The 20,215-nt window shown below is 41.6% G+C and overlaps 1 protein-coding gene across 2 annotated transcripts in view; it reads left to right on the top strand.

The window, feature by feature from the left end:
- The first annotated feature begins 1,630 nt into the window (after window positions 1-1,630).
- arfgef1 (ADP-ribosylation factor guanine nucleotide-exchange factor 1 (brefeldin A-inhibited)) overlaps window positions 1,631-20,215 on the top strand; it is a 48,571-nt gene continuing 29,986 nt past the window's right edge. For both annotated transcript variants that reach the window (XM_041065410.1, XM_041065409.1), the window contains exons 1-2: window positions 1,631-1,933; window positions 19,414-19,444. In XM_041065410.1, coding sequence (XP_040921344.1) covers window positions 1,810-1,933; window positions 19,414-19,444 — 155 coding nt within the window. In that variant the 5' untranslated portion in view covers window positions 1,631-1,809. The remainder of the gene's footprint in view (window positions 1,934-19,413; window positions 19,445-20,215) is intronic.

The raw sequence follows: 20,215 nt of genomic DNA, 5'->3' as shown, positions 1-20,215 counted from the left end.
CAGCACTTTTTAAAAACACATCCCAGATTTTAATGTTTTCTAAAAATGTGTTACATTAAAAAACTTGCATCATTGTTTATTCATTACTCTGGTTTCTTTTTTTTTTTTATTACTTTATTTTGAATTAGTCCTATTATGTGCCAGTTTAGATTCTCAAACTATGCTGTTAACAAATAAATGCCTTTATAACTGCAACATTGTTGGTGTACATAAGATGCTATCACCTGACAATCTAGGGTTTGGTTTAAATTGAGAATTTTGATGTTAGACCTGTTCTAAAATTTGTAAAGTCTGACCTGTCACTTCAGTAGCTAACTGTGTCATTACTCAGGTATGGATCAGTGACAGTGCCAGAAATGTTTACCTTAATGTAAGATTTTAATAAATGTATACTATCTGACTTGAATAAATAATGTTATGTAACAGTATGTATTTATGTTGTCACATTTATGTCGCCTTCATATACATTTATTGTGGTGTATCTCTAACAGCTTTCCTGTATGTCATCAACAAGGAAAGAAGTGAAATGTCACATTTGCAGCCCTTATTTGTCTTCTCTAAATGTTTTGTACACATGTTCACGGGCGTGTTTGATAATAAACATTACAAGTGTAATCAAGCTCTCTCTTTCAAAACATCCTCCACTTTTTCTTTTCCTCTCTTCACATCCAGTCTCTGATTCTGCAGCGCAGCTCTTATTTATGGATTCAGAAATGGTAGAACTGACACGCAAGACAGTCCAAAGAGAAAGTGAACTCTGCCGCCCACAACTGCCAAATCTGTGCTGTCAAATTGCCAGATTTCCTGTATTTGCCGTTGGACTTTGGTAAATGTTACTCAAATGCTGGAAAAGGCAGGGTAGCAAATTTATACATGTAGGAACACACAGTTATAGGCGAGGTGAATCGTTAAACAAATGATGGTAGGATAAAATTAATAGGTACAATGATATTTGCAACAACATGACAATTACAAATGAGAGGACGTGTTCATATTTGTCATTGCCCGAACTTTTTTTTTTCACAAATTTGTGATTGTAGTTTTGTGGAAAGTGGAAAGGGAATCCTGCAACCCTCCCAAATAATATATTTAAAACTTTAACTTACATCAGGCAAGGACTAGATCTGTATCTAAAATGTTTTCAGATGATGTTAAAAGTTTAGTTATGGAGGACCATGCATTAACCATTGCAATACATTTCCATTCACTAAAGTTGATGGGTAAGTATAAAAAAATATATGTAAATACAAAAGTGAAACTGGTCTTTAATAACAACTGTGTCCATTGAGAAGCAAACGATTCAACATATGCACTGAAATCTCGCATAAATATAAATGTACGTATTTTGTATGTAAATAAATGGAAATAGTGGATATGCCCCCCCCCCCCCCAAAAAAAACTGCGCGCACTGACGCTGGTGTGCGCACTTGTTTAATTCATTGCATGCATATATTAACATCAATTATTTTACATATGAGTTTAATAAGCCCGTGTGGGCTTATGGATGAATATGTGGAGAAGGCTTAGCTGTAAGACTATACTCTCCTCTCTCCTCTCTCTCTCTTCCTCTCCCTGCTGCCTCACTGCGGCCGTTCTCAAACGTGCGTGACGTCGTTTCCTCTCTCCAACATGGCGCAGGAGGCAGGTCGTTAATGGAAATCTGAGGGATTTACCCCACCTTCTGTGTTTATTTATGTTTGTCTGTTAGGGGCTCTGCGGCTGACATTTGTAAAGGAATACATCTCCATTCGAGGCGGCTGCAGCCCTCCCTTGGGACCAGGCACACCTCGCCCCAAATTCCGGTGCGACATGTTTGAGGGCAAAAAGACGAAAAACATGTTCCTTACACGAGCTTTGGAAAAGATCCTGGCCGACAAGGAGGTGAAAAAGGCTCACCATTCACAGCTGCGCAAAGCCTGCGAGGTGGCACTGGGTAAGTTGGGTTGTTTTAGCATCAAATTTTATACACGTCACGCACCCTTTCACTTATTAACCGGTTTATCCTGCAACAATGTCGCAGTGTTTGCCAAACACAGTGCATTTTCCATTCATTAAACGCCGTCTGCTCCTGTTGTCTTATTGCCTCGCGTTATTATTGAACAAAACCTGCGTATTTATTTGACGTGGCACGGGCTAAGTGGGAATGATTCCGTGTAAAACACGGAAATGGTGCAGGAGGGGTGGGTGTTTGCAACACTGAGCCGATGCTGCGAAACTAGTAGCGATGTGAGAACAGGCCGAACACCGGGCAGAAAACAAAGTTGCTGAAGGCTGTGTTTTCCTTTAATATAAAGCAAACCATCAACCACACCATAAACATTCTTCAAGTGCAAACTATATTCATCTAAACTGTCTGATCGCATGGCTTTATCCCCCTAAAGGTGAGATGTTTGCGTCTCTTCCTGGTGCACAGACGTGGCCGTGCCCTACCAGTACAGGGAGTGTTGAAGACAAATTTGTCTTTTTAACATCTTTTATTCATTAACCTGTTTAATCATTAAATGTGATGAGTCCTCCTCTTCCATGCTATGTTGTAAAACTACATGTGGACAGTGAGAGGCAGAAGGTGACAGCTGTCAATAGCACCTTAATGCTACAACGATGTCAAGTTGTCGGAAATAATAAAGAGACCATTTCCGGCCAGAACTGAAATAAAATGACATGTAAAATCCATGTGATATCGACTAACGATTTGATTCAGCGTAGCTGCCACAATGAAAATAATGAATATGTTTAAGAATAATAAATAAAATATAACAGACTTTTCTCTCTTAAAGCACGTGTTATATGTTGCCATTTTTTTTTCGTGTTGAGTATGCTTTTATTTTGAAACCAAGATCGCTTGACGTCTCGTTTAAATTTTAACCGCATGTGGTAACTTTATGAAACTGTTTGTTAGCAGGTGTATTTTCCGAAACGTGTCCTTAAGGGTGAGTTAATAATAAACAGACATTTTTTAACCATTAAAACAGAAACGGACATAAGATAAGAAGAGATCGTAGTTTATAAATTAATAACATAGAAAATGTTTTTTTTCACATGCCAGACTTTTTAATCTGCTCTGTGTCTTGGAACAAGCTGGGGACTTTTCCTGCAAAGGGAGTAATATGACACTGCCAGAGACACAATGAGTCCATGTTGTGCAGTAGCCAAACATCCTACCTGCCCCGACAGTTGCTGCCTTTATCAACACATTCAGCTGCTGCAGGGTTTTGCAGTGGCCTTGGAGGCTAAATACACCAATGATGTTTGTCTAGGCTTGCTCTGATGTTTTGCAAAGCCAGCCCACCCACACAAATCATATATCCCTTCCCACATTTCATTGTCAGTAGAGCACCAGAGAAGAACTGCGCTGAGTGTTAGAGGTTCACGGAAGGAGTGTATCTCTGTGTAGCATGGATTTAAAGGGACAATACACCCTAAATCGGAAATTTGCTGCTCCAGTGATTTGTAGAGAGTCAATGCTGTTTATTTGCCTGGGAGTCGGAGCATGAAGACCTGAATTGATGATATCATCAGGTGACATTTATTTGTCCATCGTAAGTAAATTAGTTACACACCCTATGGGCTTTATTGAAATGTAGGGCATCCAACTGTGAGTCAGGGAAAAACATAGAGCAATAAAGCCATCATGGCTCCTGACTCTGATATAGCATACGAGCAGTTGTTCCATTACTCCCTGTTTAGGGAGCAGGTTTGTTATTTCTCCAAATGAAATCATCACTACAGTCTGTCTCTCTGCTGCTGCTTAAAATTCACCACTTAACACTGAATTCTATTTTAGGGTGTACTTTCCCTTCAAAAAGCAACATTAGTCACGCAGTCAGTTGTTGTGGGTCTTCTCAGGACAGAACAAGGAAAGACTAATGTTCAGGTAACACCTTAGCCGCTCTAAAACAGCATAGTGCAAAAATGAAATAACATAAAATCTCATCATTATTAACTGTCCACGCTGATTTTAACTTCACAGTGGAGCTCAGCCCATGCACTCCAAATCTATAAAATGAGAATCTCTGCAGCGAGCGTATTAGTGGTACAGTAGTAGTGCATATCAAAAACGACTGGGTGACCCAGTATACTGTGTGACTTACATAATCCCCTCTAGCTCTTGGGGGCTCTGAGACATCTCAGAGAGTGTGCCTGTGCCAGAGTCTCCTCTTTGCTGTCACTGAAAGTCTTCCTGATGTAGACTGCTTCCGTTCAAACTGGACATTTTTTGGAAAATGTCCTTGTATAACACAAGATAATATTTTTACTTTGCTTTTCATTCCTGTGCTTGGCATAGAAATCCTGACTCATATTTATACAGTGGGTACAGAAAGTATTCAGACCCCCTTATATTTTTCACTCTTTGTTAAATTGCAGCCATTTGCTAAAATCATTTAAGTTCATTTTTTTCCTCATCAATGTACACACAGCTCCCCATATTGACAGAGAAACACGGAATTGTTGAAATTTTTGCAGATTTATTAAAAAAGAAAAACTGAAATATCACACGGCCATAAGTATTCAGACCCTTTACTCAGTATTTAGTAGAAGCACCCTTTTCAACTAATACAGCCATGAGTCTTTTTGGGAATGATGCAACAAGTTTTTCATACCTGGATTTGGGGATCCTCTGCCATTCCTCCTTGCAGAGCCTCTCCAGTTCTGTCAGGTTGGATGGTGAACGTTGGTGGACAGCCTTTTTCAGGTCTCTCCAGAGATGCTCAATTGGGTTTAAGTCAGGGCTCTGGCTGGGCCAGTCAAGAACAGTCATGGAGTTGTCCTGAAGCCACTCCTTTGTTATTCCACTCTGCCATAAAGCCCCGACTGGTGGAGGGCTGCAGTGATGGTTGACTTTCTAGAACTTTCTCCCATCTCCTGACTGCATCTCTGGAGCTCAGCCACAGTGATCTTTGGGTTCTTCGTTACCTCTCTCACCAAGGCTCTTCTCCCCCGATAGTTCAGTTTGGCTGGACGGCCAGCTCTAGGAAGGGTTCTTGTCGTCCAAAACGACAAGACGACGTTACGTTTTTTTAACCTTGTCCAGATCTGTGCCCACAATTCTGTCTCTGAGCTCTTCAGGCAGTTCCTTTGACCTTATGATTCTCATTTGCTCTGACATGCACTGTGAGCTGTAAGGTCTTACATAGACAGGTGTGTGGCCTTCCTAATCAAGTCCAATCAGTAGAATCAAACACAGCTGGACTCCAATGAAGGTGTAGAACCATCTCAAGGATGATCAGAAGAAATGGACAGCACCCGAGTTAAATATATGAGGGTCACAGCAAAGGGTCTGAATACTTATGGCTGTGTGATATTTCAGTTTTTCTTCTTTGATAAATTTGCAAAAAATTCAACAATTTTGTGTTTTTTTTTTTTTTTTTTTTTTGTGGCCAGAATGGTAGTGAATCACTGCAGGTTTGTTATATAAAGGAATAAGGTGAAAGTATCCGGCCAGGCTACCTTTGCCAGACAGTCCACCCTCATCGCTCTCAAACTGACCTTTCTCCTATATTATCAAAATGTCACTCAGCAGTTTCCCAAAAAGAATACCATTTCAATTTCTCACACACTCACTCCCAAACTGTAGCAGTAACAGGGGCCTATTATCTTTGGATCTCACTGTCAGCTTCGTTGAGAAGAGCTGTCTATGATAGCGAGGCACAGAAAGAGGGTAGACTCAATATATCAAAGGCCCTCAGGGTGTATTTGCCCACCACCTCTTAGAAGCAGGGATAGAGGCTTTGGTTTATTGTTGTCATGCATTGATAGCCTCATATGATGCTGGCTGTGTTGATGGTCTTCTTGTTTTTTAAGCCCAACCTGTCTTCTCTGAGTTAACAAGTTCATGTGGTTTTGCTGCTACTGAAAAACAGTCATACTGTAACAAACTAAATCAGGGGACTCTGTGTAAGCTACCACGCTAGGAGGAGGGAGAACTTGTTTCCAGGCTAGTAGTCACTTAAGGGCTAAAAGCCTGCTGAGCACATTGCTCATTATCTCTCCCCTTAGGGTGTATGATCTTAGGGTTAGCTGCAGAGGTTGCAGCAACCACGAAACCTGTTGCAGCTGCAGCCTCGATGCCTCCCTTCGATTTTTCGATGCCTGCAGATGCATTTTCTATTCATGTGCTGGAGGCAGCAGCTGGAAAGAGAAGGTCTGAAGTTGTGTTGTTTACTCAATTTTTTTTTTTGTCAGTGATCAATGAAGATAAATTATTTACTCAATAGCTGTAACTGAACTTCAGTCAATATGTTGGTGGAGTATTGCTCACATTTAGGACCTGTTCACACTTGGTATTAACATGCGTTTCGCGTCATCCAATCACAAGTGCAGGTGTGAATGCGCCAAAGACACAAAGAGATCCCCTCGCTCAGACCATGTTTGGAGGTGGTCTGTCCGCTTGTGATCAGATCACCCAAGATGCAGCTTGATGCCAGGTGTGGACGGGACCTTAGTGTTATAGTGACACTCTGCTGCGATTCTCCGTATTGGCTGTGCTTTCAAAGTGAGCAGCTGTTGTTTTTATCTTATCATGAAAACCCGGCTGCCTCAGTATGATGAGCTGTGTATTAAGATAGTTATGGTTAGTATGGACAACATTATGTAACTCTTATGGTATTATATCTGTCAGTATATTACATAAAAATCACATGGAAGAAATCAGTGTTAGCATATTTGCAAAAGACTCATTTAGTCCAAAAACTCTTGAGAAAAACGCAGGGCTCTCTAGTGTGTTAGATGCTCAGTTAATTTCTTCACCTGGAGCTTGTTTACTTCAGCTGTTTCACACTGGGCAGGTAAGCTACAGTTGGCCTGTCTGGGCTTATTTACTTGGAAAAGCTGACTTTGATTTTATATGGGAGTATGTAAGAGCAGTTCCAAGTCAGGTAAATTATAAATCTCACGCTGGAACAGTTTTTTTTTTTTTTTGAGCAAGCGTTGTTGTTGTCAATTGGCTTGTCAGCTCGCCTGCTCTGTGATATTGACAGATTGAGAACCTGTGGTGTTTTCCTGATGGTCTGAGTTGTTTGACATTCATTAAATCTGAATGTTTTGCAACAAGGGGTGGTCATGAGAAAAATTACAATAAACCACGAGCTAACAGCTGTATTGACATGGCACGCTGACTCTGGGCGAGCTATAATGGGAGTGTTTGTTTTCTTTAATTGATTCATTAGTCCCCTTGTCCTCGGTAATTTCATTGAGATTATCCTTTTTATATGGAAGGCAAAGAGTGTTGCGGTTATTAAATGCTCTTAAAAGTCGGTGACTTTGTTGTGCATGTTGTTGTCGTAGCTTTTCTAGCTTTTGGGAAGATGCTGGAACTCCTAAACTAAATCCATTCAAATCCGTCCAAAAATTGTTAGCAATTCTAGTGAAAAAGTTGTCACAGGTTTGGGAGAGCAATGTTCCCACCGGTGACATGCATTTCATGTGCAGAGAGCTCTCAGAGGTCCATGTGAATCGGTTGTTTTCTTAAAAGCAAGCTCTGAATTAGAGATGCAAATTTTAAGCACTTTCCTCAACGGATTTTTTTGCTATATTGTGATCAATAATAGTTTAACAATCAAAGGCTTTCCCAGCTGCATAGAAAAGTCCTGTCGCTGAATATGCACATGCACAAGATCTATTAAATTCTTAACCCTTATCCCCAATTAATCATTAACACCCCCACAAGCAATTACACAAAAGTTCAAATTAATTCTTCATTATTAACAAAGGTTTCATGCACATATCTGGGATTTTTGCTTCTCTGTAAGATTTCATTTAGAGCAAACACAATTCACATTGTTTGACAGGTTTAACTAATGCAACTGCCACACATTTGTGGAACCATTGTAGGAAAATATTTTCTCATCCAAGGTCAAAAGAACCTTGAATAAAAGCTGTAAACACAGACAAAATCAACAAGAGTCTGCAAGCTGTTCTTTAGTACCAAACTCAAGGCCACTGCCAGCACGGGCCACCTTTTTTTTCTTTCTTTCTTTTCAAGACTTGGCAAACCTGGCAGAGAAATCAATGGGACAAATGTACCTCTGATCATTAAGGATGGCGAACACATGCTCCACCACGATAAGCTGTGCCATAGCCACCACATGCTCACCCATGATAAGCACCAGGCTATAAATGTTCCCATTTGTTAATGAAGGTTTTTACCATGAGTCCCCAAAGACCCACACAGCTCTCCCAAAATATAAAGTGCAGGAGATGAGGGCTGGCTGTGCTCTTACCTGACAACGTTTTTTTTTTTTAACCAGTATGTTTCATATTCCTGACAGAAATTTATCAACCCAGAAGTTAAAATCATGCATTTTGATTCTGATTTCCATTCAGCAGAGGCACACCAGGTAACCTACTGATGAAACTCGCAGGCATTGCCGGAGATGAGAAAGTGTAAATGTGGGATGAGATGGCAGCTGTCTGCTACATTTTTATGTCCCCTTTTATTTGCCAGGGTACTTTAAATGTTCATGGCCTAGAATGAGTTATTCGAAGGTTGTTGAACCGTTCGACTTTTTTGCTGGAATCAGATATATGTGCGTGTGTGTTAACAGTTCAGTTCAAATTCTTAAAAATCATAAAGACATCCGTGCTTTGATCCACGGCGGAGCTACAAACAAAGGAAAAGAGAAATCGACTCTCTCGGAGAAGCAGACGTGATTTGTGGCACCATCCAAAACCCAAAGGATAGAAAGCAACACACTTCTCATATTTGAAAATCTTAAACCAGCAAAGGTTTGGTTGTGTTTCTTGATAAATGATTTGAAAGACTACTTTGTTGTCAGCTTATGTATTAGCATTATTGTCTGCTGCAACATAAAGTCGGACGGAATAGGGCAAGAGGTGTTACTGGATTCAGAACATGCTGTATGTGTCAAACAGTACAGTGTGTTGAGAAAAATTGTTCCACCATCACGTCTACAGCTTTATTTCTTTTAGGGAAAGGGAGGAATGAAAAAGGGTGAGGCCCCGTGCCTGGTTTCTGTCTCATTTCTTCTCTCCAGACTAAGTGCAGATGCTTAAGTTGCTTGTAACCCCAAAGGTTGACTGGTATTTAGATAATGAGCAGTGGAGTAGTCAACATGGCAGGACCAGTGCTTGCTCTGAAAGCATAAATAATCCTTTTATCTATACGGAGGAGACGCTTTAGAGTTTAGAAGGAAGAGTCTGGGTCCCCCCCCCCCCCCCCCCCCTCCTTCTGCTTTTATATTTATTTTCTTACACTGATACTTCCATACATAATACATTATTTCTCTCCACTGGTGCCTCCTTCAGTCCTGGGACAGGTGATAAATTAATTATACTGCAAACAGATGAAGCGAATGAAGAGAAACCCTCCTCTCTCTCTCTTTCGCTTTCTCTCTGTTTCTGTTTCACTGCATCATGTGGTACTGGTATTTATCTGTTCATCTATCATTTGTATTCATTTAAGGAAAATGGTACCAAGCAAATAATACATCAAAGTTATCTCTCTCTCTCTTTGGTGTTTGTTTTTGACTTTGTTTTATCTTCTTTCGAAATATATTTGTATATATATTTGTTTTATAAATATATATATATATATATATATTTGGTTACACAAAGTTTTTCCTCTATCACAGCTTGCCCTTATACATTCCGGGACCTAATACACAGCAGGTATGACGAGAAAGGGAATTTGAATGAATTTAAGAGGATGGAGTTCACAGTACACATATTTATCCTCCGCTGACTCGCTATTAATCTCCAGCTTGTGCAGTGCAGTCGTGCACAATGATAATAATAATAACCCTGTTTCAGCAGTCCGAAAGTGCTGTTCATAGTGTTAGAGCAGAAGAGTGCCAAATGATGTATCCGGGAGTGGAATTATTAAAAATGAATTCATTTCAATAACAAAGCCAACAGCTGAGTAATCAAGGCTTTGTGAAGGCCGAGTGCTTTGTGACTTTTTGGCTAGAAAATGAGAGCCTTGATTCAGCCATGGGAGTGAGACTAGTGATTAGACACAGGCTTATGCAAGTGTGAGTGAGGGGGCTGGTGGGACACACACGCACGCACGCACACACACACACATACACAGACCTAACGTACACATATAGACATGCGCACGCACATGAACGCACACGTGATTAGGTAGCCCAGACAACCTCTGACAGTGTTTCCTTCTTCCCCTCCAAATGTAATTACTGCTGTGCAACCTTTCCTTTCAGCCTGGACAATAGAAATGTCAGGGGTCTGCTTTTTCTCAGGCTCTTCGTGGTGGTTGTCCCTGCCCCTGTGTTTGGTAGGAGGTGGAGGTGAACACCTACACACTGATTCATCCTCGAATTAGCCTATCTTAGCGGCGCAAAGCTACAGTGTGGTCTTTGTTATTGTGCCTCTGGACATTGTCTTATTACAAACTACTCTCCCAATGCTGTTGCCTGATTAATGAATACACCAGAGATGTTATAAAGTTCACAGCCCGGATAATGGGGTCAATGTTGGCCTATGGGTGGAAATAAAACTTTACTTTTTGCATCTTGTCCCATCATGAAGTCACGGTTTATGTCCATCTGAGTCCCGAGGCTCTTGTCTCCTCAGTTTATTTCTCTCATCCTCTCCTGCTACACTCACACCCTCTCTCTCCTTACCGGTGTGAACTTCCTGCACTGTCAGTGGTCCATATCTGGAGACCCGCAGTCACTGGCAGTGTTTTACTGAGGTGACAGCAAGGTGGCACTGGATTGAATTTTAGCTGATTGCTGCATACTGAGTGGTAAGTCCCAACCATGGGATCCATGCCAGTTACAGATGGGCTGTAAGCCCTTTGAAATGGAAATGGTACTGCAGGAGGTAGGTTACCCTTCCTCGGTCTCCAGTTTCCTGCCCAGGTGATGGAAACTGAGTCAGAGACTGACCTCTAACTTATCCTGTGTATAGAAATTGCTAGAAGCACATTAGACGGGAGTCTGTTATGATATTGGAAATTTTTGATCCACCCAAAGGGCAGGAAGTGATTAGGATCCATTGAAATCTCTATGGCCATCCGTTCTTAATGTAGGAGGCCACACACAGAAAAAAAAACAAAACGTCACAGTACAGTGTTAAAATAAGACCTAGCATACTGTCCCTGTCCAGCAGCCTTGTAATATGAGCATACACGTGCTCATACAGCACATGGACACAAACCATGGGGCTGGTGGGAGACAGGTTTATATAGCTGATTTGTTTTGGAAGCCAGCCTCGCCGTTGTCCCTGCTTTCTCTCACTTTCTTCCCTTTCCCTCCTCGCTGTGTCTGAATCCACTGTCCCTTCCCAGCAAGCTGTTTTCTTGCTGCCGCTCGTGTGACGTACTGCAGGGCGCCTCCAGAGAGCTGTGTGTTTATCTCTCTCTCCCACCCGCCGATGGAGCAGCCGTGTGCAGGCTCTGCTGTGTCTTAATTGATGAAATGTTAGAGCCCTCGTGAGAATTTTGGTGTGCGTGCGTGTGTATGTGCATGCGTATTAAACTAGTGTGTGTGTGTGTGTGTGTATACTGTATCTGTACATGTTTGATTGTGATTCCATGTGTGAACATCTTGCTAGCAGAATGTCTGCCTATTGAATTAGTGTTGATCCAACAGCTTTAGTCAGCAAGAATATTGTCCAGGTGGGTGCAGCCTTTGCATGGCTCTACCTGCTGCACACACTGTTGCAGTTTACTCTAAACGATGATACCATTCAGATTCAGCTCACAGCAGTAGAGAGTCCAGTAAGTGGATCGAGGTACTTTGTCCGGCATCTCTGTTAGGCTTTGGTAAGAAACATCTTCTCTTGTTTTCCATTCTTTTAATTAATAGTATAGTATAAAGGTTGATAAAGGTATTTTAAGTAGATATGTATCTACAACATTACTCAGCGTGTTGGGGTCCATTGCTCTCCAGGTGGACCGTGTCTTTGTGAACATATTCCTGACACACAGGTATGCCAGAGAACTGCAGGGCCGCATGAACAAATAAATACCAGCCAGGGACTTTGAAAGAAGTGTCCACGCTGACAGCATGCATGAGTAAGCAGAGCCCCCCACTAGGTTAAAATAATGGTTGCTTTGCCTCAGTTTCAGCTGCTGAAATGAGCTGCTGCCGGTTGAAACCAGCATTTGGAATTCTGTTTGTTAAAGCTTTGGATGAAATGAAATCCTGCATGCGTGTAGTATAACTGTATGATATGTGGACAATTAAGGAAACCAAGAGCTTGATACAGGCAAGATCACAACTTTGCACATTCGGAAAATGTTAAGGTGATGACAGAGCAGTTGCTGTGTTTAAGTCTTCTGCTTTCTAGTGTATTGTAGTCTTAAGCTCAGACAAATAATATTATAAATAATAACAGGACTATTTTAGAATGTATTGATTTACAGAAAAAAAAAATTGTCTCTATGTGTACTTCCCTTAAGTTTGCCCCACCTTCCACCTGCTCAAATCTCTTTTCTGTGTTGAACCTCTCAGGATGGACAGACTTGTAACTTCACACTCAACCATTAAGTCATGTAAGCCCATTCTGGTTTTGGGTTACAATTCGTACAATGCTGCTGCGCTACCTCACAGCACACATTACATGAACCCAAACACACCCAGGGAGGGGATAGGACCTTGTGAGTGCTGATGGTGTGGGCTAGCTGACGTCCCTGTGGCGAACACTCCCAGCAGGGTGCTGCTGACTGAGGAATGCTTTGTCATGCCATTCAGGCAGGGTGGCGCCCAGTAAGACGGAGACGCATGTTTCGCCTGCAAGCAGCTCTCGTCAGCAGCAGTGAGAGGGACGGGGAGCAGGCTGTTTTGTCATGCTGCCCTGAGCGGTAGTTGGAATTTGATGCGATAGATGATGAAAGGGCGGCTGCCTCTCTGCTTGTAGGTGTTAATGGATGTTGCATTTTCTTAAATGCATCATCATGTGTTGGTGCTGAACACTCCCCCCTCCCCACCCCCCATCCCCATAGCACATACAGTATAGTCCTGGCCTCACCATAGGTGTATTCAGTGGAGCTTTAATGAATATCCATGTGCATATTTTAGCAGCACTCTTGACATTCATCCAGATACAAAAACACATTTCAAGCATTATCGCATAAACTACAGTCCTCCAGGGATTTTGGTGGTGAGCGGTGCAGGTTGCAGGGGGGGCACATTCACTCTCAGGTCAGATTTTCCTCCAGATATTCAGGGGGTATGAACTAGTAACCCTGCTTCCAACCTTTGGCTCAGAGTTCCCAAATACTTCCCTTGCTGATTCAACAGCCTTATCTATTACAGCTGCACCTTTGCATCCTAAAAGGCTGACTACACCATTGTATAGCTGATATTTAAGCCATGATCAGCTTTTGCTCTGGCTCAGTGTAAGTGTGATTGAGGGGATCACTGATAAGCCCCTTTGAAACACGTATTATATAAAGCACTGCAGAAACCTGTCTCTGCTCGTTGTCAAGTTCGGCGATTGAGTGTCATGTCGCCGTCTTTCCGTCTATCAGGTCCGATCAGGCTGTTTATCCCAGCGTCACAGTCACGGCACTGTCACCTGAAGCTGTGAGGTTGTTATGCCTTGCTCTGTCAGAATGTCAGTTGCCCTTCTGCTAGGATTTCAGTAGACTTCACAGAGGGCACAGTAATAAACACACATGTACCATGATTTTTCCATGTAAGTGCCACATTCTAGCGGCTGTCCTCTATACTGATATCAGAGGTGGGATTTGGTTGTTTTGCGTGAGATGACTCCAGGCTGAGGTGATGAAGCTTTTCTCTTGATGTCGTCATCTTCTCATGTATTTTTCACAGACGGCCTTGTCGTGTAGGTGTCGTATGTCAGACTTTGCTGGGACCGAGGGGACTCAGGCTATTATGTTTGCTTTGACAGGTCTGCCACTAAGGCTGATGCACTGGGTTGTGCAGTGTTGTCTTCACTAGACATGGCAAGATACAATAATAAATTTAATTCTATGGAGGTTATATTTCATAAGTAGTGGTTTGCAGCATTGAATCAGTAATTGACATTGGTGTTGCGGTTTGTAGACAGTAGCAGGGCTGGGTGTTTTCTAAATTTCAGGAAGTTTTTTTTTTATTTCCCATTATAGAGGACAAAGAACTAATATTGCAGGTTCTTCAGTTTCATTTGCCATTGGGGAAGTACCTGACTGGAGAGAGTGTGCCTATACACCCGGCTGCATTCATGCATGTCCATTTTGTACTCTTGCTAGCTCTCAGAAATCTCCCTTTCCCCACTCTCGCCTTTATCCAGGCTTGGAGACTGCAGTCACTCCACAGCAGAGTGGAGAAATGATTAGCCAGCTTTTGACTGACCTTCTCCACAGCTTAGAGGCAGCTTTAGGGGGCCCCTTGAATAGATGACAACCTCAGGGTGTATGGGATTCCATACAAACTGAAACCAGAGTAAAAGGCTCACACTTAAGTATCTGGACTGACTTCGGCCAGGACTGGAGGGGTTTGCTGGCCTTTGTGGACACTGCTGCTCAATCCAAGTGCTAGCAGCTCATCTGCAGATGTAGCCCTTTGCAATAAAACACCAGAGAAATAGGAAAATTTGGCATGTATTTGACCCATTTGTCTCTTGATGATGAAAGAAATGTGAAATGTGGGCCTAAAATGACTGTCTCCGAGGGGGATTTGGCATGCTGACTTTAATGCTCATTTAATGTCTTGCTGTCATCTACTGTAAGGATCTGGGTCAAAGTCGGGATAAGAGGAAAAAAGTACCTTGAGGATGAGGAAAATTGTTGCAGTGATTCAGGGTTTAGCAGTCTGCTCTCGCACATTATGGAGCTCTCAAAGGCTTTATGTTGAGGTATGGTCTGGGCCATATCTCACAGGTTCTCTCTAATGTATCTGGTCAGTGAAATAGGTATCTTATGTGTGTCGCTTCCCCACTGGGGCTTTAGTAAAAGCAATATTAGAGTGCCTTAGTATTTTTTAAGAGCGGTATCTTGAGGGGCCGGTAAATGCAGCTGTAATCCTGTTCTCATCTGCTGAAGCACCAGCCCAGCAATAAAGCATACGAAAATCAATCCTGTAATTCAGTATTAAGTGTGATTATGATTAAAAAGTTATAGTAATTTATTCTCATTGACAATGCAGGTCCAGCTCACATCGATTTGTTTTAAGAGTTTCTATGAGTCATTTGAGGGAAGTGGAGTGATTCACTGTATTATGCCTTTATTTTTGCAATGGCATTTTCATAAAATTATTTTGACTCCTTAGAAAATATGTTCTCTAAGATGTAATGTGAAATGAGATGGACTTCTTCTTCTTTTTTTTTTTTTTACTGAATACACCATTTGTGGGCTTTGTTGCAGCGTGTCTCTCAAGTTTCAGTTTCACATTTTCAAAGCGCGAGTAGTTGATTCTCGAACGCCCCTTAGTGGGCCCCTGCTCTTTTTCATGTGGACTCATTAGATTGAAAAGTGGTGAGACGTTCGGTTTCATCTGCATCACTGTCGTCCTGAGAGGAGGAGGTTAGACCCACTCGACTGAGCTACTTCTGCTGTTGTTCCTCCTTTGATTACACCAAGGCCCTGTGACAAATCAGGGCAGAATACGGCATCTTTAGTATGACTGCTGCAGAGAGGTGGTGGAAGGGAGAGGGCTGATGGGTAGATAAGTGACAAAAAGCTGCCATTTCCTGGTTCGTGATAGTTGTTACAGAAGGAAAGTTAAAGTTCATTTTTAACCAACCATTTTTTTAAACAGCAAACTAACTGGAGTTTGAATATTTTATGTGTACAGGCTGATTTAAAACTTAACACTTTGACTTTGTTTTTGTTCCTTATTGTGTTTTATTTAAATTGTCTAATAAATTAAACTTTATTCCTCCTATGAAGAATTCTCAAGCTCCTATGCCTCAGAATTTTTTTGGGACGCTTTATCAGACTATGATTAGCCACTAGTGATGAACATATCATCGCTGAGTTGGTAAAAATGAGATACACATAAATAAATAATTGTTTAGGGTTGTGTGTGTGTGTGTGTGTGTGTGTGTGTGTGTGTGTGTGTGTGTGTGTGTGTGTGTGTGTGTGTGTGTGTGTGTGTGTGTGTGTGTGTGTGTGTGTTTTAGTCCCGCTCGGCTCTCTGTTCCTGCTTTCTGGCACATGTCTGCACCGTGTAACTGTGTGTGTTTGTTTTGAAACCAGTAGCTGACAGATCAGTCGCGATTCCACAGCTTTAATCTGAGCCTCGTATCTGCCCAGTCCCAGGAGTATCCGGCACTTATATATCCATTCTTTCTCATCCCCAGCACCACCACTCACTGTTGCTATGGTTTCACCGTTCAAATCCTGGGGTGACAATTCCTCATCAAAGCTCCTGACACACCAAGCTAATTATCTGATGGTTACTTACACAGTCAAAATGACAGTCCCCATGTCTCCCATCAAACTGTCTTGCATGTGTGCCCGCTGCCTGTCTTCCTGTTTGACTTATGTGTGTATTTGCATAAATCTGATAACCCAGCGCTTCAGCAATCATTTCAAATGAAGTTAATATTAAAAGCGGAATAGCCTGTGCATGTTTGTAATTTCACACATCCAGGGAAAGAGACCTCTGGGGTCCTGCAGTCACTTTTGCTCTGTATAAGTCTTCTATGGAGCTGCAGACTTACACAGAGGGAGACAAACATACAGTTATTCTTTCCCTGTAGCGTACAGTACAGTGTGATATTACACTTATTACACGTATTCTTTTGAGTCCAGCTCTCTGATGTTGGGCTTTGTCTAGCACTCCAGTTAAACTGAAAGGGTACAGCAGCTGGGAGAGATGAAAGACTGGACTGTACTTCCACTTGTATTTACTAGGGTGAAGAAGAAGAAAAAAAAAAACCCAGGAGCTTATTGGCTTTCAAAAATATCAAAGCTTTAAGGGAATATACAGGGCACGAGAGGAGAGCGAGAGGATTATATTGATTAATTATCATGAGTATCATAATACAATATTCATGATTGAAATAATTATTGCCCACTGAAGTCAATGAACAGAAAGTTCATCAACAATTCTGATAATTAATTAATCATTCGGGTCATTTAGTAAACAAAAATGTGAAACATTTGTTGGTTTCAGCCTCTTAAATATAGAAATTTTGCAGCTTGTCTCTGTTTTACATCACTGTACATTTAATATCATTTGGTATTGGTTTTTTGGCATTTTATAGATGAATCACAAACAAGTTACGTATTAAGTAATAAGAAGAAGTAATTGTGTGCAGCTGTTATGTAACACAGCTGATTTCAAACAGTTTGTTTGGTACAGATCAGACCATATAATACGTGTACTGTCAGGACAGAGTTAATAAGCACTTGCTGTGTAAGTCAACACCTCTCACTTAGCAACCAGAACCTATTCATGCTATAATGGTTTTAAGTGTCACATTTTTCCCCTGGCGGATTAAAAAAATAATAATCTGCAATGAGACCATTTCAAAAGTGCATTCAAGACACCAATAAAATGAACACAATATAATGAGAGGCGTTTCCAAAAATGGTTCCCACAATAAAAATCCAAAGGTCAAAGCCAAAATGAGAAAGTTATCATCATTATAAACAAGTTAATTGGTCCAGCCTGGTGATCTCTCAGCACATCCGCTCCTACACATCTCTCATCTCTCTGTTCTTGTTTGTTTCTATTAAGTCTCATGCCTCATACGTGCTGATTGCATCAGTCTGCCGGGCCTGTGCCAGAATACTGCCTCTCCATCTTACTGTGGCGGCTGAAGTGCATCTCAGGTCAAGCCTGCTTTAGATTTAACCGAATGAAACATAAAATGCAGTGCGTACACCAGACATTTTGGAATATCTGCTATTATTTTAAGACCTGGAAAGCTAACATCCTATCTGGTGACAGTTTTTGAATGTTTTGTTATTGTTACTCGTGCTTTTGTGCACTGGCTACATTGAAGTACTGATATGAGCTTCAATGACATGACATTTGTGTTCTTGGTTGTTTATTGCTCAGTCATTTATTAGTCATTTAGCAAGCAAAACTGTGTTCTGGTTCCAGCTCCTAAAATGAGGTGGTGAGCTTTCCTCTGTCTTGGACCATTGTTCATACAATTGGAAGTTTATTTATTTGTTTATTTTGCATTACATACTCTGACATAGATGGTTGATACACGTGTTATGTTACAGAGCTAAAAGATCGATGAAACTTGGGTCAAGGGGCCACAGTTCTGTTCAGTTTTGTCTCAGAATAAAGACACGAAAAGATGACGAGATGATTTGTGCTGGGATCTCGTGTCAGATTTGGATCCACGGGTCTCGCAGGCCACTTGTTACTGAACGTATATAACGGGCGTATAAATTAGCATCAGAAAGTTTTAAATCAAAAATGAAACTTTGGCTTTGCTTCTCCTCTGATGTCCCTCATGGACTGTACAAAAAAAAAAAAATGTTGGTTGAAACCAGCCTTAATTTAATTCCATGGAGTGTTAAGTGCTAAATATTCTAGACAAGTGGATTTCTTTGAAAGGACTGTTAGCCTTCCAGCAGTGAAATAATTGAGCTGTCATTGCATTACTGGGGTTTTTCCCAACCATCGCAGGCTGGTGCAATTCTGTGAGGACTTTGCCAATTGCCACTGTGTTTTAAAAAGCTTCCTCACTGAAGGCTCCCTTTAATGTCTAGTACCAATTGGCCTCTCGTTCGCTCACTCTAGCTCTATTTCTGTCTCTCATTCTCTGTCATCCCTCCCTCTGTCGGTCTGTCTCTCCTTTTTTTTTTTTTTTTTTTCCAGCTTTTTTGTGCCAGTGCTCAGCAAGTTCATACAACTGCTTTCATGCCAGGAGATCTGTGAAATAAACACAAATGTTGGCCTGGCTCAAGGACACGGTGCTGAGTTAATAATGATTACATTTTTGGGACCGAGCTGCGACTGAGGGAATGCATTAAGCAGACACTTTGTGCTTGGAGGTGGGACCTAAACAAGACCATCACCATGACTACGCAAGAACATTCATGCAAAAAAAAAAACTTACTGCACGCCTAACACATTTTTCAGCTCAAATACTTTTATTGCAAGTCTGAGAATTCACTCTATTTGTGCATCTAGAATACAATACATGTCAGATATGTGCAGTTCTATGTAGTTTAAGTGTTTGCACACTACTGTATGTAGTCTAATCCTCTGGGAGGGTAATTGTTGGCTGCATACGAACAACTTTGGCTTCCTCAAATGCTCTGAACAACATCATCTGACCCAGTGCGCATAAACACTTGTGCATTCAGTAGTTTTTTTTTTCTTTTTTAAAGATTCTTTAAAAACCGTCCTTCATAAATAAATCAAACGCTGTGTGCTGCCAGGCCTGATATGCTCTCTGCTCCCCATGGAGTCATTAGTGAGTAAAATACTGCAGAATTTACATTCTCCAGGGCTCATACTTGACTAATTTAACATCTCTTCCCTTTCTCTTTTTTTTTTTTTTTTGTTTCAGAGGAAATCAAAGAGGAATCAGAAAAATTAAGGTAAGCAACTGATGAATTATGTAGCGCAATAAGGCATCAAGGGTCATTTAATGGGTTTTTGTCTGTGTTTCGGCATGTTCAGGCACAGTAAAATTCATGGCTCAACTGCGAGCCTCTCTGTTGCGTTCTCTTGTGTTCAGACTAGTAAAAAGGATTAGAACATTGTGTGTATGCGCGTGTGTGTATGTGTGCGTGTGTGTGTGTGTGTGTGTGTGTGTGTGTGCAAGCCTCTGGTGTGTTTTTGTTTGTGTCTCTATGCCTGGCCTGTTCCCAACAGCCCCTTGCCTTCTCATTAATGGCTTTCTTCACGAACCCTTGCCTAATGCTGAACTTGTTTTCAGAGTGTGTGTGTGTGTGTGTGTGTGTGTGTTTTTGGTATGCTCGTGTACAGGGCTGCCAAGTAACGTGGACTTTGGAATGAAACATAACATGGGTGCCTCCTCTCCTCTTCCCCAATCTTTCTCCCTCCTGCCGTTTCATTTTTATTTCCCTCTAACATTTTTATCCCTCACCATTCGCCCTCCCACACAGCCCCCTCCCCTTTCCTCCCTCCTTCCCTCTATATTCACTGCCCGGTTATTTCTCTCCACCTCTTCCATTCTTTCCAAATTACCATTACCAGCAGCTTCATCCAAATTTTACCCTTAAGGTCAGGACTTCTTGATCAGCGACAGACAGATGTAGATCCTACAGCACGATCGGCCACACCCAGCTTGTGCTCATGCTCATTTTGGATTCATCTCTGGTACTCTACAACTCCAGACCCATTTT

Source organism: Toxotes jaculatrix, chromosome 20, assembly GCF_017976425.1.
Source record: "Toxotes jaculatrix isolate fToxJac2 chromosome 20, fToxJac2.pri, whole genome shotgun sequence".
NCBI classification, from domain to species: Eukaryota; Metazoa; Chordata; class Actinopteri; family Toxotidae; genus Toxotes; species Toxotes jaculatrix.
The sequence above is the reverse complement of the archived record's forward strand: the minus strand, read 5'-3'. Positions and strand labels throughout refer to the sequence as shown.